At 39.2% G+C, this 25363-nt stretch overlaps 1 protein-coding gene across 1 annotated transcript in view; it reads left to right on the top strand.

The window, feature by feature from the left end:
* iqca1 (IQ motif containing with AAA domain 1) overlaps positions 1–18514 on the top strand; it is a 48236-nt gene extending 29722 nt beyond the window's left edge. The window contains exons 12-19 of the mRNA XM_053497661.1: positions 5065–5132; positions 7675–7757; positions 8791–8898; positions 13376–13575; positions 15780–15866; positions 16124–16301; positions 16417–16655; positions 17463–18514. Of these exons, the coding sequence (XP_053353636.1) occupies positions 5065–5132; positions 7675–7757; positions 8791–8898; positions 13376–13575; positions 15780–15866; positions 16124–16301; positions 16417–16655; positions 17463–17612 (1113 nt within the window). The 3' untranslated portion in view covers positions 17613–18514. The remainder of the gene's footprint in view (positions 1–5064; positions 5133–7674; positions 7758–8790; positions 8899–13375; positions 13576–15779; positions 15867–16123; positions 16302–16416; positions 16656–17462) is intronic.
* The last annotated feature ends 6849 nt before the right edge of the window (positions 18515–25363 follow it).

The raw sequence follows: 25363 nt of genomic DNA, 5'->3' as shown, positions 1-25363 counted from the left end.
TGTTTTTTCCCAAACAATTATTTGCCATACTGAACATCCAAATAGGAACATTTACCTTTATGACATTGAAATGGACCGGATTTGTAATTACTCTGCTTATATTCACATGCATACATAAGCGTGTGTATACGTACACGCTGTATGTCATGCATGTCTGTTTTTTTCTTTGTATATACAGTATGTATACGAACCAACTGCATTTCTGCAACAAAGTGAACCTTGTTGTTTCTTCTTCCAAACACTTTGCATCTGCACGAGCACTTACAGCATGTCTGCACAAGCGAACAGTTCAACAACATACTTGGCACGTTGATCCAATGGTATTTAACATTCAACATTTTTGACAGACAAATCAGCCTTTCAATTTCTGGCCCACATGTGGAATGTATGTACAGTACGCATATAGACGGTTATTAATTTTTTGACAGATGCAACAGTCCACAGTTTTAGTTTTCACTCTGCTCCATGAATACAAATCTGTTCGTGGTAATGTTTTATTAAACTCATATATGGGTTAAAAGAAACTTTGATTAATTTAGATAGTGTGTAACTTTGTCTACTTCTGTGGCCCTGAATATGTCTCTGTAACATAATATATCTTAAATGTAACATTTTAAATTGGATTTATTTTTATTTTATGTTTTTGTCCATGATGCATATCCAAATAGTTTCATAGGGGTGGAAAGCACAAATTAATATTGTCAATACTATATATTTTAGTATAGTATATATATTTTTCTGGTCACCTTAATTGAGTCATTTTATTCCAAGCATCATTAACATTAACTATAGTAGGCCTATGAATAGTGAACTAACATGGATATAATGTGTTCTGATAGTAGAAAGGAATATTGAAATAAAAAGCTGTAGATGTACAGTAAATATCAGAATATTACTGTCAGAAGTGTATAAACCATGAATTCATCAGCAAGCCTACCAAGCATGTAAAAGATCCAATACGCTGCCCAGAAACTGAATTAACTTGGATGAAAAAACAACAAACTTTATATATGAAAAATATATCAAGCTGATTATGTGTATAATACCTAAACAAGTACTTGTGGAGCGATTTAATGTAGCCATGGTTTTCATCCTTCCCTGATAATGTCAGTTGAGATGAAGCATCATGTTTGCACACTTGGCAAAAAGTCTTTGGCTTCCACCAAACGATTGGGTCATAAAAATATTTGTGTCTGGCTAGCATCTTCATTTTTTCTTGATGGTGTGTGAGCTCACTGTGTTGTTTTTAGAGCATTAGGATTTTAGGAGTGTTTTTGTGAAGCTGCATCATGTATACTTGATATTATCAATGTTTTTACATCCCTTTCCGATCTGTTTAAGATAATTAATATGTATAGGAAAAATAGAGACTTCAAAGAGCCAGACCACGTCCTGTATGTGTGTAAGTTGTTCAACAGGTGGCAGGATTCAGAAAAGATTAGCGTGCCAAAACTAATGAGTTGCTTTTAGCAACAGAGAAACACCGTATATATAATTTAAAGGCTTGTTTAATGTTTTAGCAAACATTTTTAATGAAAAGTTTTCTTTTTGCAAGATCAGTAAAGAGAAGAAGTTTTTCTTTTCTAGAGTTTCTACAGCATGGTGAAGTGTTGGTGAAAGTTATATCAGCACCCTTCTGAACTAGCTGTTCTTCTGTGGAAGTGTGAATGGAAAAGTCAAAGACAGAAAATTAAGTAGTTTGAAGACAAACTACTCCAACAATCCATGTTTTCTTCATATTCACATACAGCCAGGGTCATAAATTGTGGAACAACGATAAGCTTTTTACATTTGGCCTCTGAACACCACCACACTGAATTCAAAATAAAATAGATGAGAGTGAAGTCAAGACTTTCAGCTTTAATTCCAGGTGTTTGGCGAAATGATGGCATTAACCATTCAGGAATTATAGCCATTTCCATACACAAACACCCATTATGAAGGGGCAATTACAAACATAAGGATGGCCTTTTATACTTGGAGGAAAGTCCTATGCACTCAATGACTGCATGAAGACTGAAACACATGGACATGACCAAATGCCGAGTTTCCTTCCTCGGGATGATTTGCCAGGCCTTTACTGCAACTGCCTTCAGCTGCTGCTGGTTTGTGGATCTTTCTGCCTTCAGTCTTCTCTTCAGTTACTGAATAGCATGCTCTGTTGGGTTCAGAGCAGATGACTGACTTGGCAAGTGAAGAATATCCCATGTCTTTGCCTTGAGAACCTCTTGGGTGGCTTTCACCGTTTGTTTTGGGTCATTACCCATGTGCAATATGAAGCGGCATCCTATCAGTTTTACCGCATCTGGCTGCATCTGAGCAGAGAGTATATCGTCCTATACACTTCAGAATTCATGCTGCTACTTTTATCAGCAGTCAGCTCATCAATAAACTCCAGTGACCCGGCCTTTGGCAGCCATACATGATTATTCCATAACATAACTTCCACCATGTTTGACAGATGATGTGGTATACGTTGGATCATAAGCTGTTCATTTCTTTCTCCATATATTCATCTTCCAATCATTCTGGTAAAAGTTAACCTTGGTTTCATTCGTCCAAAGAATCCACTTTTTCTGACAAGGTCTTATCTGGCCTTTCTGTTCTCGAGTGTTGCCAATGGTTTGCACTTTGTTGTGAAGCATCTATATTTACTTTATAAAGCTGTATCTTGATTGTTGTGACAGGGTTCTGCTGCACCATGGACGGAATTCTGCGGTCATCCACTTTAGTTGTCTTTTGTGGGCTTCCACATAACCTTTTTGCAGTTGCTGAGCTTTCCAGTTAATTCTTTCTTTTTAAGAATGTTCCAAACTGTTGTAGTGACCATTACCAATGTTTTTGCTACTTAGTTTTTTTTCAGCCTAATGATGGTCACCTTCATTAGACTCATTTTTGGACCTCATGTTAAGAGTTTAAGTAAACAGCTACAAAATGCAAATGTAACACTCAGAACCACCTCCAAGCCTGATCTCAACTGCTTGATTAGTCATGGATTAATGAGGGAAAACGCCACAACCAACTATAAAACTGCTTGTCAGCCATTTGTTTTATTATTTATGCACCTCGAGATGGTAGTGAGTGTATGAAACTGGCTGAAATTCCAGAATGGTTAATACCACAGTTTTGTCAAACTGCTTGAATTAAACCTGAAATCCTGGACTCCACTTACACTCACAAATATGGTGGTGTACAGAGGCCAAATGCCAAAAAACGTACAAAATTTATGGACCTGACTACAGTTGACCTAACTGTTGGATTAGAATTTATATTTATGGAACAAACCTGTGCTTAGTGGGTCAGTGAAATATACAGTGTTCCGAACCATAAGACAACTTAAATGTCATTAGTTTAAGGGATAGGTTAACATATGCCAAAAGAAAAATATAAAAACACGAGAAAAGAAATAAGAATATGTTTTATGAGTTGTATGATTAAATCATTATTATGAATGTTTACAGATTGCACAGTATATACATGAAACACACCAAGATTTAACGGCAAATAGTGTTGACATTTTTAGTATATGATTGAGATTCTATGTTGACTTGTCTCACCACAGAATCCTCCCTACACCCCCCACACACACCCCACCTCACCTTTTATTTTAAGCATGACAAAAACAGCCAAAAGATGACATCCAAGATTTCTTTGTTTTCGTGTCCTTGGGATTTAAATTCAGTGTTCACCTTCCTCTGACCCTGACTACATACTTTGTTATAAGAAACCAGTTCTTGGCTGACATCACACAAAATATTTTTGTTCCATATTGGAACGGATGAACAGTGCAGCCACATGGCAAAGATTACACAATATTGGAACTGCTTGAACTCTTTTTTTAATTTTAAAATGATTTAAAAGGTTTGGATGTTTACTCTTCAAGATTCAATTGTTTCTCTGACTGACAGTTGGCATGTTCGGTGGCTGCCCTGATTTTAACCGCAATAAATCTCAGCAATTCCACAGCTCAAAATAATTATAAATGGATAAAAAAGTATGTTTGTTAAAACAAGCAATGTTAATGTTGGCAGAATTTTTTAAATCTGTAAGGAATAAAAAAGATGTTGATTATTTTCTATAATAATATATATTATATCATTATATCATTTTAAATATGACTAATTCAGATCACAGCATCATAGTAGAGTAAGGCCAAATTATTTATTGCTGACATTTCACTCACTCACTCATCGTCCATACCGGTTTATCCTGGAGCCTACCCCAGGAAACTTGGGGCATGAGGCGGTGTACACCCTGGACAGGGTGCCAATCCATTGCACAGCAGACAAACCCATTTACATACTATGGGCAATTTGGGAGCACCAATTGGTTTTGGTCTTTGGTCTGTAAGAGGAAACCCACCAGGCACGGGGAGAAAATCCAAACTCTCTGTACACAGAGGCGGGAATCAAACCTGGCCGGGAATCGAACCCGGACCCTGGAAGTGAAGGTGACATTGCTAATCACTAAGCCACAGTGCCACTTGCTGTGATTTCAAAAGTCTTAAAATAAAAAAAAGAAAAATTAAAACAGGAAATTTTGTCCCAGGTATATCACACTCATATTTGAACTCATATTTGCACTTGTTATATGCTCTGAACTGGCTAAAATGCTTGACGTAAATATAGTGTAGTCAGCCCCATCAACGTCATCAAGTTTACACTGTGATGAGTCACACATTCAGTGAATCTGGCAGGGAAATTCCTAATAAGCCAAGGTTCCAGTGTTTCAGTGACCGCATTCAGAAATGAATTGAGTGCATCACTAATCAAAGCAATAAACAAACAAAGCCACGTACCGCCCATGGGCTCCTATCAGGAACATTTTGAAACAGTGTTTATAAGCATTTGCATAGTGCATCACTCACCAGATGTTTTGTCAAGTGTCATTTTTGCAAACATTGGTTTGCAACAATGCATTCACGTTCCTGGTTCAAACATATTTACCAGTTAGCTCACTGACAGATTTAAGCCATAAGAGCAGCTTCAAAAGCTCTGACTATTATATGAATTGGTATTTAATTAGCTTGGTTGAAATGTTTATATGTGCTGTTTCCCAATTCAGAAGAAAAAGAAAGGCAAAAAGGGTGGGAAGAAGAAAAAGAAGAAAGAGAAGGATCTGACAGCAGACAGGTTGGTGATAAAACAGATATACACAAAAAAACATGTTTACAGGCATTATGAATTTTATATGTCTATAAAAGATCCTACTTAAGGACATGATCGTGCTGTGTTTTTGCAACTTGAAAAGAGTTGTGTTTTACAAGGTCTAGCTTCTAAATTGGTCTTACAGAGAACCTTAAATCTGCTGCACGTAAAAAAAAAAATAATGTTTTGTTAGCATTTCTAATACCTCTAACAGCTTTCTAACATTTTCCAAACATCTGTAATTCTCTACACAATAAAAAGATGGCATATTGAATAACAATTTTATTCAGTATGATTTAAATTGTTGCAAGAAATTTTTTTTTTTTTAAATAACAAAAAATGTAACTTTTGGAGATAACAAATAGGTGTGGGGAAAGAAGGAAGGTGTGCTATACATACAAAGAGATGTATATACAGTTCCGCAAAAAAAAAAACATTCTTGGGTTTTTGTTCAGATTCAGATTAATATTACAAAAAAAAAACAGGTAATTACACAATGCATTTTTAAATGATGCTTTTATTTATTAAACCTACCTGGCCCTTTATGAAAAAAAAGTAATTTAGCCCTTGATAAATCATGACCTAACCACTAATTAATCTAAGTTAATAAAGCTGAGTTAAATTTTACTTGCTACACCCAGGCCTGATTACTGTCAAACCTGTTGAATCAAGAAATCACTTACAGCAAATAGAACCTGTTTGACAAAGTGAAGCACACCAAAAAGATCTCACTTCATGCTATGATCTAAAGAAATTTAAGGACAGATGAGAAACTTTAGTTTGTAACAGTCTGGAAACTGTCAGTTCTAAGTCTTGGAACTTAGAACAGTGGTGTACCTTCCCAGTGGTAGGCCTACAAGAGCAAAATGACTTATCTCATGTTTCAAAAAACATTTTGATTATCCTCAAGACTTTTGGGCACAGATTCTGTGGACTGATGAAACAAAAGTTCATCCTGTTACATCTGCTATAAAACCAGGATAGCATTTCATGAAAAGATCAAAAGATAATTTCAACAGCCAAACATGAATTCTGTGCTTTACCAGAAACTCCAAAAGACCTCAAGCTCAAGTAAACTTAGGTTATGTAGCAGGAAACTGACCCAAACACACCAAGTCCACCTCTGATTGGCTCGAAAAGATACAAAATTAAAGTTTTAAAGTGGCCTAGTCAAAGTCCGGGCTTAAATCTTGGAGCATGACCTTAAACAGGTCAATAACCCTCTAATGTGGCTGAATTAAAAAATTCTGCAAGGAAGAGTGGGCCAAAATCCCTCCACAGCAATGTAAAAGATTCATTGCCAGCGGTCGTTAATGCTTGATTCCAGTTGGTGCCACCAAGAAGTGCTTAAACAGTTATTAGTTTTAGGGGAAATTACTTTTTTTACATGGGGTCAGACAGGATTGGACAGGTTTTTTTCCCTTAATGAATGAAATCATCAATTAAAAACTGCATTTTGTTTTTAATTGGGTCACTTTTTTGTAGTATTAAAATTTGTTTGATTATCTGAATCATTTAATTGTAACAAATCTCAGGAGGCTAATACTTTGTCAAGGCACTGTATAGAGGGGTGTAATGCAATGCCACCCTCTGTAGTTTAACAAATTCTTTATTGGACTTCTGCACAGCTGCATGCTTTGATCTTAAGAAGATGCTCTGTGACATTTTTCTTTCTAATGTGACTGAGTAGTCTAAGAATTCATCTTTCGAGAAGTGATCTTTCGAAGCAGTAATGTCTTTTGCAAAGGCACAGCACATAATATTTGATCAGATTTACTGTAATTTCTGGGATTTGTTGCTTCCCAGAAGATCAAAGATAGATCAAAGATGTAAAATCCAGGACGCAATGCTACTTTGAGTCCCTTTTTAAGATGCATTTTATTATACTGTATACAGTTTGGGTATCTTAGTTCCAGTGTAGGGAAAATGTAATGCTACAGCATACATACTGTAGACATCATAGACAGTTTTTAATGCTTGTATTTAAAGGTTGTGGGGGGAGGGGGCACATATGAGCCATATAACCATAACCGTGTCTATAAATGTTTCCACACAGTGTATATGATGTTGATTATGTGCAAAGAGCAAAGTATTTTAGGGCTTAAGCTTGGTCCTCTGATTTATCTCATGATCTGTGTGCTACTTTTTATCTTCCTTTCATCTATGGCTATAATTTATACAAAGCTGCCCAGAGGAGGATGGATCTTGGCTCAGTTAGCTCTCTTTTTCTGTCAGCCCATTTGTCAGAAGTCTTAACCTAGAATTCTGTCAGGTTCCTGTCTGTAAAAACGTCCAATTGAAGCTTGAAAGATTTATCAGTAAAAGGACTGTGACGTTGAAGCTGGAGATATAACTTCAGATGTAGTCAAATGTGGCAAGCATGAGGTCTTATATGGGTGGGTTGCGTAATGACGCAATTGCTAATATTTCAGATGCTGTGCGAGTGATTCATCTGCTTCATACTTCTAACTTCCCCTTTGCTCTTGTTTTTCCATTTTTCCATCTCCCTCCCTCCCTGTCTCTGTAGGAATATTGAATCGATATTCGAGGAGCTCGTTCTGGAAGGCATCCTGATTCAGCCGATGACCGTAAAATTATCTGATTACCTCGGTATTAAGCAGTCACATACCTTTATGACTCTCTTTCCAGTTCATATATGATTTATATCAACTTTTTCTTTTCTGGGAATGGTTCAAGCCTGTGTTTTTAACTGTCCAATATGGCTGTAGTGTTGCTAAGTGTGCACTTAAGGTATTTTTGGCCACTTCTCTAAACTCTTGCATGCGTATAAGCCATGGCTAAATCAATAGCTCCAGGCTTCTCAGTAACATCCGATGCTATACTTTCACCACCACGGACTGAATCATAGTCTGTGTGCGTACGTGTGTATCCCATCATGACAGAGTATTTTCTCTTCCTCAGTGGGAAAGATGAGTCAATAATTTCCATGCGCTTCATCAATACAATACCAAGTAAAGTAAAAACAGAAGTTAACAGGAGAGCTATTCTAGCTTGTTACTTCCTCAGTTGGTCTTGATTACGTGCTGTCAGTAGTAATACACATGCACACATGCATGGCCTCTTTCAGGTCAGAGAAATATTAAAACAGTTTTTCAGAAACTATGCAAAGCGGTCTTTACATTGCCTGCGCACATTTTTCCTGATAGTATTTTTAACGTATTTCCAGATGTTTTTGGTCGTCTTACAAACTGTGTGAAACCAAATGTGCCTTTACATTGAGGTTCCTAAAGTTTCAGTTCATGTTTGAACCTTTTCCATGCCTGGGTGTGTCACTGTAAATAGACACCACATCAGTTCTGACACGTAAAATATGCCATTTTGATGTTGTTTGGTGGTGTCGCCAAAGCAACGTGATGTAATGTGGGCAAACAGCCTGAGATTTACCATTATCTGTTAATCTTGAAGGAATAAATGTGTCAGCGCCCTCTCTGTTTTACTCTTTATGTATCTGTTTCTCAGTCCAGGTGAGTGCAGTTGCTCATATCCCTACATTTCTGTCCACAAACTGCACCATAAACAGACTTTTAATATTAGTCACTGTCTTATTTAGTCACTGGTTTTATCTGCACAGAGTGCTTTTGTTTTAATGCTGCTTGTGTAAATCGTCTCTCTTTCTCTCCAGGGGAATACAGTTACCTGGGTACGAGCCTGAGGCAGGCAGACATTGAGCCAATGCCATCCCTTTCAGACGTCAGACAGCTCATTGCTCTGTATGGTGTGCTGCCTCTAGGTGAGTAAGTGTTCCCATGTCTGCTCGCTCTGTCCCAGGATGCTCTGCTTCCTCTACTCTTAGCCAGAAGTCATGCGCCTGGAAATAGGAGTTCATATAAAGCCATATATGGAACCATAATCAAAAGTAAAAGGACAAAATAATCCTCGCTTCAGATCACAAAGAGGTTTTGTATTGCACAACTTCACAGTGACACAACATGATGGATTGGATCTATTGTGCGTAGCAAAATGTCCAAGGGGACGCTAATGAACACCCTGGGAACTAGAGTGGCTCCCATGAATTTTTCAGCAGGGTTACTGTTAAAGTCTTGTGTGCGTGTGTGTTGTGTGTCATACAAGTGCATGCCCTTCTGAACTGTACCCGACCCTATTGTGGCTTATTGCGCAGCCCAGCCTCTTTTGTCACTTTCTCTACAGTGAGCAAGCAATTAAAGGAGAGCACACCGGTGTCTGATATCACACCATCCTCTCCCACCATCCATTCTCTCCTCCGTCCCCCCCAATAACCCGTTTTTCACACCCGCACACGTGTTTAGAGCCCTGGTGCGCTATAACCCCTAACAACACTCAGCAGCCCAGAGTCCCAGATAGCATTGTGTTACCACATAAACAGCCTCTATGGCACTAAAACAATGAGAGATCAGTCAGCGGCTTAAAAATAATCACACACTGGAGGGCTTGTGGCCTGTGATCAGGATTCGGCAAGGGAGACTGATGGAGACCCCCAGGGCCTTTCATCACCTCTGTGCCAGGGGAGAAAGAAAACAGGCAGGATAGAGACTAGGCGGCCAAAAAAAAGTGTGTGTGTGTGTGAGAGCGAGAGAAAGCAGGAAAAAAGGCAGTGAGCCTTCTTAAAAGTAAACCAGCTAGCCATCTTAAAAGATCTTAAAAGAGTTGTGACATGCAGTATGCTTGGGAAAACACTTGGACAGTGGTACATTTGATGAAGAAATGAACAAAGGCTTTTTCTACAACATTTGACGGAACATTTGTCACAAACCTGGCCATGGCGTCTTCCACAGAGAGGCGAATTAGAGCCCGGCAATTTGGCATATGTTTATGATCACTGTTCCTGCTGGGAGACTGTTTGGATTTAGGCCTGTTCAGAAGCAGCCCTAAGGCTGGTTTACTCTGCCATTAGTGCAGTGTTTAGTCCTCTTCACTGATGTTCTACTGCGCTCACTCCATTTGTTTCAATTGCTCAGCTGTATTTGTGTTCGTCAATCCTAAAAATTACATTCCCACACGATAAGGAGCCAAACATCTGCCATTCATAGTGTAAAATAAGTTTGACTAGTTTACGATGTGTGGAAATGGATTATACAGGGATATTACTGTACGCAGGAACTAAAATATACTCGCGAAGATGAGAGTCTAAACTTAATTGAATGTGTGTGTGTGTGTGTGTGTGTGTGTGTGTGTGTGTGTGTGTGTGTGCGCGTGTGGATTTTCACATTTGCAAAACAGCTTTCTTTTAAACACAATACTTCTTATAAAGGTTTCAGAGTTACAGGGAAAAATGCAACTGGTTTCTAACCTTGGGTTTAGGGAAGTAAGTACACCCAGTCAGGCACATACATGTGCACACACACACGTCTCATTCAGTGGACAATTTAATGTTCGTATCGCCCCCTACTGCACAGATCTGTAGGCAGGAATTCCGCTCTATTCCTCCCCACCAGACCTTCTCGCACAGGTTTACTCAGCATACAGAGATTACACGAAATGACAAGAAAACTCGAGAACTGAGATTTTTTTTTGCGCTTAGTGGTGACAATACAATAAGTACACACCCTGAAGTCAACCGGGAAACTTTAGAGGATAATCAAATGTCACGTTGTGCAACCCTTCAGTGTTTTCAGGGCAATTATGTGCAAGTTGTTTGAGAATATACTGGAGAGCTTCGAACTGGATTAGCTGCCAGATGTATCCTAGTACTGGTGTTAGACATAAACTCCACCCTGAAGAATGTTAAATATGTTGTTGTGAAAATATTTGAAAAGTGTTTATAGTTGTTCGGAGATCATTTGTTCATTGGTGCTGTATTTTCCTGCATTTTCCTCTAATGGTGTACATGAGAGATAGCGTAGAAAATGAATTTTTAAAGCTTTCAGTGAGCTTTCCGGTAATAAAAACATATATTTTGTAGATTTTTATAAGAAATTCAGTGTAGTGGAAAGAGCAAAAACGCATTCTAGTGCTACATACCTACTATACAACTCAGCTGCGTTATAGCAGAGACCTGATTCCACTTGTTGGTGGTGTTTATTGTGGTCAATCACAGACCTGATTATCTGTCATCACCTGCACCTGTTTCTCACTGGTTCATTCCTTAAGTTAGAGGTTTTTATGCTTGAATGATTCATAGGTCACTGACTGGCTTAAAAAACAAAAAGATTTCTCGGAAACTTTTCAGTTGCAGGGACTGGACTGAAAATTTATAGAGCCAAAAAAGTCCTTAGGAAAAAAAGAACTATTTCTCAAGACTACATTCAAAATAAAAGAAAGTCTGGCTCTTTGGAAGCAAAATATGAAGAAATTCGTGGTGGCTCAATACTTTGCACAATTACACAGTATACCACACTATATTGCCACAAGTATTCAATCACCAATCCAGATCATTGAATTCCATGTTTAAAGGTGGATAAGATCAAGCACCTAGGCGTGCAGACCACTTCTACAAACATTTGTACAAGAATGGATTACTCTCATGCTGGAATTTCAGCATGGTACCATAATAGGATGCCACCTGTACAATAAGTCCAGTAGTGAAATATTCCACAGTCAACTATTAGTGGTATTATAACAAAGTGGAAGCAATTGGGAACAACAGCAACTCAGCCACTAAGTGGTAGAAACAGACTTTTAATATGCAAAATCACAGAGTGGGGACAGCGGATGCTGAGCTGCATAGTGCAAAGAGGTTGCCAACTTTTGGTAGAGTCAATAGCTAGAGACCTCCAAACTTCATGTGGCCATTAGATTAGCTCAAGAACAGTGCCTAGAGAGCTTCATGGACTGGGTTTCCATGGCCTAGCATTACCAAGCCTTACATCACCAATGCAATCAGATGCAGTGATGTAAAGCACACTGTCACTGGACTCTGGAGTGACGACTCACGCTTCTCTGTCTGGCAATCAGATGGACAAGTCTGTGTGTAAAGTTTAAAGTCTGGTGGAGGGGGGGATTATGGTGTAGGGTTGTTTTTCAGGAGTTGGGCTCAGTCCCTTAGTTCCAGTAAAAGGAACTCTTGAAGACCAAGTCATTTTCATGCTTCCAACTTTGTAGTAACAGTTTGGGAATGGCCACGTCCTATTCCAACAGGACAGCGCATCGGTGGACAAAGCAAGGTCCATAAAGACATGCATGAGCGAGTTTTGTGTGAAAGAACTTGTCCTGCACCCCAACCCGATAAAACACCTTTGGGGATAAAATAGAGTGGAGAATGTGAGCCTGGCTCTTTTCATCTAACATCAGTGTCTGACCTCATAAATGGAAGAATGGTCAAAAATTCTCATAAACACACTTCTAAACCTTGTGGAAGCCTTCCAAGAAGAGTTGTAGCTGTTATAGTTGCATAGGGTGGTCCAACATCATATTAAACAATATTGATTAAGAATTGGATGTTACTCAAGTCCATATGCATGTAAAGGCAGATGAGCAAATGCTTTTGGCAATATAGTGAATGTACATATTATATAAATAGATAAGTATAATAAATATTAGTATTTTCATTATTAGTATATATAGTATATATACATGTAGTGAATATAGTATTTTCAATATTAGTATTTTTCATTGCTGGCTGTAAGTTGCAAGTTCACTGGAAGGAGCTGCGCAATTGTACTGCACTTTCTGCACTCATAAAGCAAAGTTTGGATGGAAGTATACATGTAGCCGGATGTTTTTGTTTGTATCACTCACCTACACACCACTTCCTGGCCCCAGTCGGAATCCTTAACCATGTTTGCGTTTGCTATCACCCCAGAGACACATTAACCTATTGTTCTTTTATTACAGAGCATCAGCAGCTACAGAAATCACCACCTGCGCGCACATCTTACTTCCCACCCTAACAAGTCTTAAATTAGCATGGGTAATAATGCTTGGTTATAAAGTTTAAAAGCAAACAAATTATTCCCAGCTACAGAACCCTGACAGGGATTGACTTATGTTCACTTGAGCATTTTATGCTATAAAGTATTTTAAAGTGGTTTGAGCATTTATAGGGAAGTAAGTGATGAGAAATCGATGGAACAGAAGCAAAATATAATATACTGTATAGGCAAGCATAGTAAATGAGAGTTCGAGGCAAATGAAGGTCAACGAAGCCATTGAAGGGAGAATCAAACTTGTTAATGTGGCTAATCATTTTTTTTTTTTATTTTGAAGCCCTGTTATTGTACTTGACTGAACAGTTCATTTGATAATATCATGGTATAAATTTCCATGTTCTTTTATGACACTTTTTTCAGGCTCTCAGTGTGTACATGAGAGAGGACCTTTAATCCGCTCAGTTCTTCTGGCCGGGCCATCAGGTGTGGGGAAAAGGATGCTGCTGCATGCCCTGTGCACTGAGACTGGGGCAAATCTATTCAACCTGTCCCCTGCCAACCTGGCAGGCAAATACCCGGGCAGGAGTGGCCTCCAGTATCTCCTGCATATGGTCTTAAAGGTGAAACTACTGTTTCTTCTTATTCTTCTTCTTATTTTTTTTTTTTCAGGTGGAAACTGATTTTATTGTTTGATTTTATTTTTCCAAAGACCTAAAACTGTTTGCTCTTTTTTTAATAAGAGATCAGATCAACATGAACATCACAGTTTGACTCACCGCAAATACTCCATGCCGTGTCCTGTCGAGTTCACCAGAGTCTGGTTTATTCTGAAGAGATCAGTACTAACCCTATAGCCTCCAACTTGATGCAATAGTCACTTCTTTCTCTATGAATCGGAAATAAACCAATTTACAGTTGTTGTTTTTTTAATGGCCACACACTGTTCTGCTGTCAAAAATGTTTAAACATGAGCAGGCATTGCTATGTTACTGTGTTTCAGAAGTGTCAGATTAAAGAAAATAACTAAGATGATTGCTCAGATTGCTGGATTGAAACCAAACAGCTGTGTGGCCATAAGAAAATCAATCCAAAAAAAAGAAAATTTTGCTGGGGGGCTATGGAAAAAGTTTGTGGTGTGATGAGATCAGATTGATCCTGTTCCAGAGTGATGGGCATGTCAGGGTGAGAAGGGAAGCGCATGAAGCGATGCACACATCATGCATAGTGCTGACTGTACAAGCTCCTGGAGACAGTGTTGCTTTAGTTAGTCAGATCTATGCTCATCAAGGTTATGTGGGAATAAAATGAAGTCAGCTAACTACCTGAATGTACTGAATGACATACGGTATACACTCACTGGCCACGTTTTTTTTTTTATATGACTTCATAACTTAGTACTGGGTTGGACCCCCTTTTGCCTTCAGAACTGCCTTAATTATTCATGACATACGTAGATTTAACAAGGTGCTGGAGTCACTTAGAGATTTTGGTCCATAATGACTTGATAGCATCATGCAGTTGCTGCAGATTTTTCAGCTGCACATCTGACAACATTTTTCCAATCTTGTGTTGAGTCCATGCGAATTGTATCCTGTTCTAACAGAAGTAGCACCCGGAGTGGTCTTCTGCTGCTGTAACCCATCTGCTTCAAGGTTTTTCTTTTAGACCATTTTCTGTAAACCCTTGATTGACTGTGTGTGGAAAACCAGTAGATCAGCAGTTTTGGAAATGCACCAACACCCATGCCACGGTAAAATGACTTAAATCGCCTTTCTTCCTCTTTCTGATGCTCGATTTAAACTTCAGCAGTTGATCTTCACCATGTCTACATGCCTTAATGTATTGAGTTGCTGCTATGTGATTGACTGAATATATATGCACATTAATATATACAGTACACAAATGTATGTGCAGCCTGTCAAAGTTCAGTGATTCTACTTGACCTGTTATTAAATTACAGATATTATCTTGTGTCATTGCTGAATTTGAGATTCCCAAACATGTGCTTTTATTCACCTTTAATTGATTACTAAACTCTGAAGCGCATATGGTCAAGTCGTATCGAGATGAAAGTTCAGGCTTTGCACGCTCTGTTTGCTCTTCCGCACATTCAAACAGGTTGCTTACTGTATCACAGAAGCCACAAACATACAATGCTTGACATCTTCAAGTTTGACATTTCCCAAAAAATATAAACATAAACACATGCGGCTTTTTAACCAGAAACTGAAAGCTAAGAGAGTTTGTCCCCGTTTTGCCTTTTTCCGCCTGCTTATAAACTGTGCAGCCGCTTAAAGGTATTTAATAGTGGTGTATTTAGTACGGCGCGTTTGAGGGTGTGTTAAGAAGGAACAGGAGGAAAGACAAGCTTTGTGGTGTTATAGCAACTCAGCTCAGGTCAGGTAGGGCTGGATTTGCAGATAAACCACATTAAGGGCCTTTTTGCATTGTGTGCACACATTTCTTTCAACACTGCTCCTAATGCATGCTGGGAGCGGGATTGTATCCTATCACAACTTCCTGCTTACTTTGCCATTATGAAAGGAACGGACCACCTTCCTATCTGCTGCTGGCCACTACTTAGGCCTTATCTTCGAGTTGCATCTGTACACACACACACACACACACACTCACAGCACTCACACACAAAGTAACAACACGAGACATCTGATGTTTAGAGTAATTGTCTTCAGCAGCACTACGTGTTAGGGTCCTGACTGAGCGATGGGGTTTGTGAGAAAGCTGGTGATAATAGTTTCTGTTGTTTCTGCTCCGGGTGTCCGGGTTGCTGAGAATATACATGTTTATTGTCATATTTTGCCAGGTGGCTCGCCAGCTGCAGCCCTCTGTCATTTGGATCGGAGACGCTGAGAAAACATTCTACAAAAAAGTTCCAAAACCAGAGAAAGAGGTATGCCTGCCAACTGGGCTCTATTTTCACTTCACAAGATCACAAACACCCACAGGAACATTCACACGCACAATTACTAAATAAAACAAAAGACAACAGGTGTTCCACTGATGTCAGATAACTTCCATAATCCTGTATGGAGTCATGTCAACAATCAAGATGTGCCACATTGACTGAGTTAAAAAAGTCTATACTGCCCTCTTGTGGTTGTCAGATGATTCAACACCCACCTTTTGTCTGATCTCTTACCTCTGAAGATGGAACCTAAAAGGCTGAAGAAAGACCTGCCAAAAATAGTAAAGTCCATTAAAGCAGAGGATCGTGTGCTGCTGGTTGGGACATCCCGCAGACCTTTCGACGCAGACCTCAAAGCCCTGTGTAAAGTTTACAAGAAGATCATTCTGATTCCCAGACCAGACTATGCATCGAGACTGAGTAAGTCTAAATATATTACTTAATGTTCACTTGTAGCATCACAACCTATCTTAGTAACATGTAATGGAATGTACTGTGTGTGTGTGTGTGTGTGTGTGCACGTGTGCATGTATAGATTTATGGAAACAGCTCCTCAGGGTGCGAGGTGTTCAGCTCAGCCCCACTCTGGACCTCAGCTCTTTGGCTAAAGTCACAGATGGCTACACTCAGGGTCACATCCTGCAGGCTGTGCGAAGTGTCCTGACCTCTCAACGCCTCAGTCGGCAAAACAAGAAACCCCTGACTGCGCTGGAGTTTATCCCTCCACTAGCCAGACAAGACCCCATCTACAAAGAGGAGGAGGAGGCCTTTAAGGTCAGAGGCAAGCACTGTGACGTGTCTGAGACATATATTATATTATAAACCTGTACTGTTCTATTTATTCAGCACACATGATACTGTTAGTGTTCTTTTGATTGTTTCACAGTCATTTTACAATATGAAATACAACTATAGGGGTTATCAAACTCACATAAGAAAAAATGATTTGGTGTTCAGTATCGTCTGGATGAAGCGTTCCTTTGAGTGGTTTGCACAGCTGCTGAATGAGCAGAAGTTCAAAAAGATGTTTTATGTGTCTCAAAGGAAGCCTGTAATAGGAGATCTAACTGCTGGCAGGACTTTTTTTTAAATATATATTTTTTCTTTAAACAAGAGACATTGTCACAAAGCAGTTTTACAGGAATAAAATTTCTGATATCAATTAAAAATGTTTCTTCCTGATGAGAAAGCCAGAGACAATATTAGCAAGGGAAAATTCCCTCAGACCAACATGAGGAAGTCAGAACCCAAAAGGGAACCCATCTTCCCCTTAAATTATGCCAAGGTTCTTAACCCCGTTAAAGTAATGTTAAATCTTTAGTTGTTTTCTTTGCTAAATGCAGCCCAATAGTATGGGGCCTCTCTAACCACCATTCATCACCATCATTTTATAAATAAGTTTGTCAGGGCTCAGACTCCGCCTACTGGCCCGTGCCCTCGAGCAGTCAAATCAAATTCTCATATCGAATCACATAAAGTGCAGATAAACCCAGACCCTGGTATTACATTACAAGCAAATGAACAGTAAAATTAATTAATTAATGAATGTATTAAATAATGTGTTGTATTGCATGCTGGCAGAGTTGGTACAGCAGGACTCCGATGGGCAAAAGACGAGCACGGGCAGGAAAGGCATTTCAAGACGCTGCAGAACTGAAAAAGGGAAAGAAGAAACATGGAAAGGGCACAAAAGCAGCGGCAGATGCAAAGAAGAAAAAGAAAAAGAAGTAAATGTTTTGCTGTTTCCCCCGAGTGCTGTGGTGGTGTTCCTGTTCAGCACATCAGAAATGTTCCGTTTTATTATTTACTACAGCATTTTTTTTTATTTTATTTATTTATATTGATATACAGCCATAACAATGTCTTCACAATGGCACCCATCAAGGGGTGGGATATATAATTCAGCAAGTAAACAGTTACTTGTTGAGCTTTACGGGTAAAAATAGGCAAGTTTAAAGATTCAAGTGACTTTGACAAGGGCCGAATTGTGATCGATAGAAGACTGGGTCGTAGCATCCAAGGGCCAAGAAAAAACAACCAGTGAACTAGATGGTTCCCAAGACTCACAGATGGAAATCAAAGGCTAGCCTGTCTGGTCCAGTCCCATAGAAGAGCTACTGGAACACAAGTTCCTGAAAAGGTTAACACACAGAACACACAGCGCAGCGCAGCTGCATAGTCACAGGCCAGTCAGATTGCCTTCACAGGGTGCGTGGGTATCAGAGTGGACCATGGAGCAATGAAAATGTGTGGAGCAATAGAAGTGTGTATAGCTGCATGTTGCCAGATGGCACAATGAGAAGAGCAGCAGAGGTACAGTAGTGTGATGCTCTGGGCAGTGTGTTACTGGGAATCCTTGGGTCCTGGCATTCATACTGTGACACATGACACCTATTTAAACATTGTTATCTGAGCTGTTTCATGACAGAAGTGTATTGTATTTCTAGCTTTAATATAAATCCCAAACACTTGAACAAAAACTTTGAAATGCAGTTCTTTGTTTGGCCACTGGAGGGCAGCAGTAGGCCTTACAGTAGGTCATTTTTGTGCTGTGATTTTCCTTCACACAGATATTGTTATTCATTTACATGTACTTGTAGTTTAATTTGAAATAAAAAACTATTTTAATTTAATATTACTCATTTAATTTTAATTATGTTCCAAACTATACAGTGTTTTGTATGTCCATGTATTCATTAAACTATTTCACATCGTGTAGTGTTACAACTCGAAACTGAAATGGACTTAACTGAGATTATAAATCAGAGTTCTAGCTTAATAATGAGGAATTGCCTATCATTAGCACATCTTCCTATAGGTTTTTTATGGCAATGCTTTTATCGCACTATTTTGTCATTCTTTTTAAAAGTTTTTTTTTTTTTATAACATTTCAGTCCAGAAGCCAATTTTAATTTAGGACAAGTATTATAAATTAATTCGATGTGTTGGATTAGAACCTTTATCAGGCTTGTCCTGGGCTGTTGGTCAAATGTTTGAAGCACCACTTCAGTATTCGATACATGTGGTATTAATCAAGTGTACACGTAATATTGCAATCACCCCTGAAGACCCCGTGGATTATGGTTTTGAGATGTAATTGTCTAAAGATGGATTTTTTTTTTTTTAAATCAGGAGTTTTTCATTTCATTCCATTTGCATCACAACATCTAAGCAGCTGGAAATAATGATGGAGAAATGAATCATATTAAAGATATGTGTTGTGTTGTATTGTGTTGTGCCAGTGTCTCTCCTGAGCAGTCTCATTTAGCTCCTTAGTGATGGAGTTGCTAATTAGCCTGTGTAATGGGCCGCCATGCCCGTGGGTGCCAGCATGACTGCGCCTCAACATCGCGGCCCAACTGACAGGATCGTTCTGTGCCCGGTGTGCACGTGCACGTCTGTTTCACCAAGCAGCTGACCCACTTCCTTGTCTCAAACTCTTTTCCTCTTCCTAATGGAGTTTAAGCCCAGATTCAAATCTTCTAATGTTAAACCCATCCACTTCTTCTCTCACAATCTTTTCTCTTATCCATCTCTTGATCCTTCCATGTTACCCGCTTCCCTCATGCTCTGTGCCAGGTGGGTTTATAGAGCATGACAAACACACTCAAGACTCTGTGCTCCTTCCAGCTTCGACTCACATCTAATTGAATTATTCAGGAGGGTGTGTGTGGATGTGTGTGTTCTCATCCTGAAAGCCCTGAAGCTAAGTATCACTCTATGATAAGTGAGATTTTTTTTTTTTTTACCTCTTTTTTAATTCAAATGTTAAAGCACATCTGCTAAAGTGCACTCACTTATAAAGGCCATCTATTGTGTACTTTTCAGCAATAAAGCATACAGTCCAGTGCACAGGGCCTGGATCTGTTGCTGACATTACTCGGTCATAAGAATGATTTTTTTTTTTCCGGCTGTGGTCGACATTTCATTTTTAATTAATCTGCCCCTTTTGACTGCTCACTGTTCTCATAGGTAATTTCATAACCCTGCACACATCTCCCCCTTCAGGAGTGATACTAATTAAACATTATTCTAATTGGATTAATCACATGCATTTTTTCTTCGAAAGCATGACGCAGGGCTAAAACAAAGAACATTGTTTCAAGAAGCTTTTTTACCGTTTGTCTTTTAAGGCTTCAGGGCCAGTGCATTTCCTGCAGCGGTGTTTTTCCTGCAGCTAGTCACAACTGTTTACTCCAATGCCTCGTGCTCCTCTCTGTCATGTGACCTAACCCAACCTCAGCCCCTAAAACTGACCCTTAGGGTGAAGTGTGAGACAGGCCCAATTAAAATGTTTTCTCCCTAAATTGAGATCGTAAAAGTGAGCTTTGGCAGGAGTTCCAGGGGGAAAGAACCTGTCACATTAGGCTATGTCTGTTTGTGTGCAGAACACAAATTGCTCAACTGTTATAAGCAGTCGATGGCCTCCGCTGTTCTGTGCAGTGCCATGTTCTAGCTCCCTAACATCGTTTTGAATGCTCCAATTACTGAACAATTAGCCAGCTGGGTATTATAAAACAAAGCAATTAATGTTATGCTAATAAGCATGCTTTCTAGAAATTCTTTATTATTTGCTAATTATTCGTTAATTAGTCTGAGTTGTGTAGCACATAAAATTACGTGTGATTAATCAGATTCTGGTATTTAAAACAACTCCTCTACACAGCTGGAAGAATCCTCATATCACTGCACAGGATGGGGTCTGATCCTGCAGGCAACCTCGACAGCGAGTTTAGCATAAATATGTAACACAACAGCTATTAGGAGCATTACAGTATGAAGAAAAGCATATTTACACACACTTGGACTTATCAGAGCAGCAGTGTCCAGTCCCCTTAGTGATAAAAGGATTTAAAGGCTATGGGTATCTCAAAATCAGTCTTCCACTGAGTAAAGTTCCAAAAGGCCAAGAGCTGAAAAAGTCTTCTTAATCTGACTCAATCATCAATGTTGCACCAGTTGGTTGAACTGAAATCTTATTCATTTATTGCACTGGTGTCAAAAGTGCATGCTTGCCTCACACCCAATGTTCTGGAAATATAGACTCAGGATCCAACATGACCCTGGATACGATGCCGGAGAAATCACACATTGCAACAACATGACTCATAGCTGGGAGATTGCAGAGCTTATGTACCTTTTTTTTTTTTCTTTTTTTTTTAAGGAAATGTGGAAAATGGGTAATATCATTGCAGTCCTTCATGTGAACATTCAGTCGAACTTGAAAATCAATGGATAACTCATCACCAAATTGCGGAAGAGATGCATTTGTCTGTGTGAACTGTACACACACTGATTCACCACTTGCACATTACAGGACCTCAAGGATTTGGTCATGTAATGCGATTTGGCAAGGATTTTTTGCCACATCCCCTCATACAGTCTTGACCTTGCTTCAAGTCATTTGTACATATTAGGGACATTAAAGGAGTGCCAGGGAGGCCAGTGTTTCAGATGTGAAGCAGGCAGTTCGTCATGGCTCCAGTGTACTGAGAAAATAAAAGAAGTATTCTTCCTGACCATGTGTCTGTCATTTTTGTCCTTTTCGTTCTTTATACATTTGAACACTGGAAGAGAAAGTTAGAGAAACATGATTGCAGAACACGTAAAGGTAAAGAAATCAAAGCCACTCACATCATCATGCAAATCCTATCCTGGGAACACTGAGCAATAAATAGCCAATAAATTTTCAATTCAATTTAAGCAGTAACAATCCAATACTGTGTCTATAAAATTCAATAAAATATTTGTTAAGTGAAAATATGGATGTCTTAAAAATGCACAAGTATATTGTACACCACAATGTAAGATATAAAAGTAGGACAAGTTGATGAACAGTAGCTTACTTACGGAGTGGCGACTGACCATAATTACCGGCCCTTAGAAAAGTTATGTGGGAGGCACTGCAAACCTGTTACATCTTTATAGCCCCTTTGAAAAGCTGGCTAAAAGTGCCTACAGTGAGAGTGAATAGGGACAGGTAGAGTAGGTGTACATGCTGGGACAGTTGAACCAGGTGAGCTGTTCCATAAAGGCCAGGTGTGCTCCATCTCAATTACACCGCTGCCCCACCACCTAATTACCAGCCACCCTGCCCAGGTCAGTCACTCCAGCAGGGGAATCTGGAAAATCACAGACCAGACTTTTAGGACTGGGGAGAGACAACCCCAGCAAGCACATTTTATGACCACGGAAAACCAGAAGTGCAAGTGATCATTGACATAACTCTTATTTGAGCTTGGATTCCCTTCTAACCCGTCCGACCCAGGAGTCATAGCAGGACAAGCCCTTGTCATTAAAGGCATAATGAGATGAAAGAGACAGGTTGTTTGTGTTTAATGCCTTGTATAAGTTTGTATAAGTTAGATATCACATCTTTTGAATTATTTTTCCAGACAAAAGGTTACCTACGGGCTCCTTGCTTTTTAAATAGGTTTTACCTGGAGACATTTTGATCATTGATCATTTTGATAGACATTAACTCAGATATAAGGTTTTACAACTGGTTCACCCAATTACACCCAAAGGCCACCCAACCCAGCCTATCAGTGTAATAGCATGAAGAAACCCACAGAGACACAAAGAGAAAATACAAAACAGAAAGAGACAATAACCTGAGCTCAGGACCAAACCAGGTACCCTAAAAGTCAAAAACATCCTTCACTGCACCACTGTGCCACCAAACTCAAATATATGCTTAGAGTATGCAATAGAGTATGCATGATGGTATTTCCATATTTCCTTAGAAGTTTTATGTACTGTATAACTGTTGTTATGACCGTCTTAATCTGTTCAAGGTTACCGAATTTATACCGAGACTGTGATTAGCATTCTGAGCTATGACAAATTAAGAACTCAAATCCCAGGCTTGCCAGACAGCCACTGTTATGCCCTTGAGCGAGACGCTTAACCGCTTAGCCCTGTACTCAAATTGTATACTTTCAGAAATTAAACACTTGATTTGGACAAAAGCATCTGACATGTGAATATGTGGAAATGTCCTCTTCTGAATCTTACTACTGCAAAAAAAAAATAAAAAAATAGCTGTTGTCCACTAAATGAGAATGGTACTTGATGATCTTATGTAGACTAGCATGATTGTTCCAAGCCACTGAAACTGCATGTGCATTGTGCCTTATACACTATTAGGAAGTCTCTGTGTAGAGTCACGAGCATTGTAATGGGTAAAGTGGGACTGACTGCAAAGAGCCTCAATGGCTGGAGGGCCTGGAGTTCTGTGCTATACTTCGGCACTGGGTTCATTTTTAGACAAAAAGTCCCTAGAAGAATCCAATCAGAAAATATGAACAGTTAGCCATCCGAAAAAACCATTAAGGGACTTGAGGAATGGGATCAAGTAGAAAGTCAAAAATGACCAGAGGTGATCATTAGGAGAATTCATCACTAATTATACAGAATACACTAGTACTACAAACGCCAAAAGTTCTTCTTAGCTCTCCAAAGTCTGTTGATCCTAACTTCTCCCAACATCTTACCACAGAGCTAAAATTAAACCCCACCACAGCCACAGTCATGTATTGGTATCCACTCCCTCTGCAGGGTGCCGTGGCTGTGATGAGAAGGTGGTGTGTGTTGGGCCCATGTAGGACTAATTAGTGTATGAAGAATGAGGAGACAGAACTCATTAGGCCTTGGGAAGGCTGAGCATACTGTCGCCCCCTCACCGTAATAATCTTAAATCCACTGCAAAGCCGAGACACACAACACTTTATCAAAAGTCCGCTTCCCCAGGATTAACCCTGCTACTGACACACTCTCACTCATCATTTGCACACATCTATTTAACTCTCCTTTGATTCTACCTGTTCATGTGCCTGTCCCCCTCTTTATGTCTTCATTTGATTGCAGAAGTTTTAGAACCAGAATCCATTCAATTCATTCATAAGTACCTACATTTGTATTTCTTGTTTTTTAGAGTCACCCTACAGTTTTGATAGAAAATGTCTGAGCGGTTAGCATGATGTTCCCACAGAGGAAACCAGGCCAGTGAGCGAGAAACTAACCCAATTTTAGTATCACAAGATTTCCACTCTATTTTAGTCCTCTCGCCTGTACCAGTAATTAAGCATGTAATTATTAAATAATCGTCTTTTGAGCAGCCTGGGGTGAACTTGTGTCAAATCTAATATGGCCACCGTGTGTGAGACCGCAATAAGGGCAGAGGCGACTTTAATAGTCTGGATTTCTAAACACATGAGTGTCTTGTGCTAAAAACATCCTTAATTCTATCACATTAGGCCCAAAACATTTTTGTCAGCTTAAATGATTAGTCACTAGGAAATGTTTAATTTTTTGAAAGGTTTTAATTCAATCCCAATAACCTAAAAAGATAACCTTTTGTCTTTTTCATTAAAAAATAAATAATAAGAAGAAGAAGAAATAAAAAGATTTGGGGTTTGTGAGTGAAAAGTTAAAAAAAATTAAACGCTCCTTGATTCCAATGAAAAACCAATGTGGTACACATTTGGAAGGGTTGCCTGGATGCAGAAAGCGTTTTAGGCAGTTGTGTGATTGAGGTCTGTTACTGAGCGACTGCTAGGCGTATTTAAAAAGACTACAGCCTCTAATTAGGTGTGTGCAAGACATCTGGATTTTTAAGGTGCGAATTGTATGTAGGTTTGGCTTCTGGTATGGATTGGTGCTTTCAAAAATTATGATTTGTATATGTATCCTCTTTTTGAACCCTAACCTGGTTTGTAGTTAAAGCATTTGTCCTAAAATTGTCTTGCAGAGAACACCTGATGAAACACAGTAAATGCAAATATGCTCTATACATAGGAGCCAACTGACCTGGCCTTAAAGGAGGTTCGTTTTTTTCTGATTCTGCTACAATTCAACTTGTAATAATAATAATAATAATAATAAATGAATAAATAATAATAATAATAATACCACCTTTACATTGGCTTAGTACTTAGGTTAGCTTTGTTTCGTCAATGGTTAGTGGTTCTAATCTTGCCTTTAGAGGAAACCTTTGTGTGTATTTCCCTCCACAGTCCAAAGGCATGCGTCGTAGGCTGATTGGTGGATCCAAACTGCCCATAGTGTGTGATTGTGTGTGTTCCCTTCAATGTGTTGCCACTCCATCCAGCGTGTCCCCTGCCTTGTATAATAACACCTCTGTGACATGGTATAGAAATAGAACATGAATCAAGTAATGATACACACCTACCAAAATGTGCTAGACAACATATGATCTTTGATGTTACAGAGACTGTGTAATCTTTTCAGAAGATGAAAGCCCAGTTCGAAGTGGGAGTCAGTTGGTTTTTAAAAAAGGTTATCCTGTTGGACATCAGGCACACCAAATAAACTGTTACAGCATGCCATATAGGCCTACATCAGTGGTCACACGGAGAACCTGGCCCTGTCCTGAACATTTTAGTGTTACTCACTCTTATTCAGTAAAAGCTGTTAATTAGCTGAGAAAACACTAACATGTGCAGACAAGGGCTCCTCAA

Source organism: Clarias gariepinus, chromosome 6, assembly GCF_024256425.1.
Source record: "Clarias gariepinus isolate MV-2021 ecotype Netherlands chromosome 6, CGAR_prim_01v2, whole genome shotgun sequence".
NCBI classification, from domain to species: domain Eukaryota; kingdom Metazoa; phylum Chordata; class Actinopteri; order Siluriformes; family Clariidae; genus Clarias; species Clarias gariepinus.
This window is presented reverse-complemented; position numbering and strand designations above follow the sequence as displayed.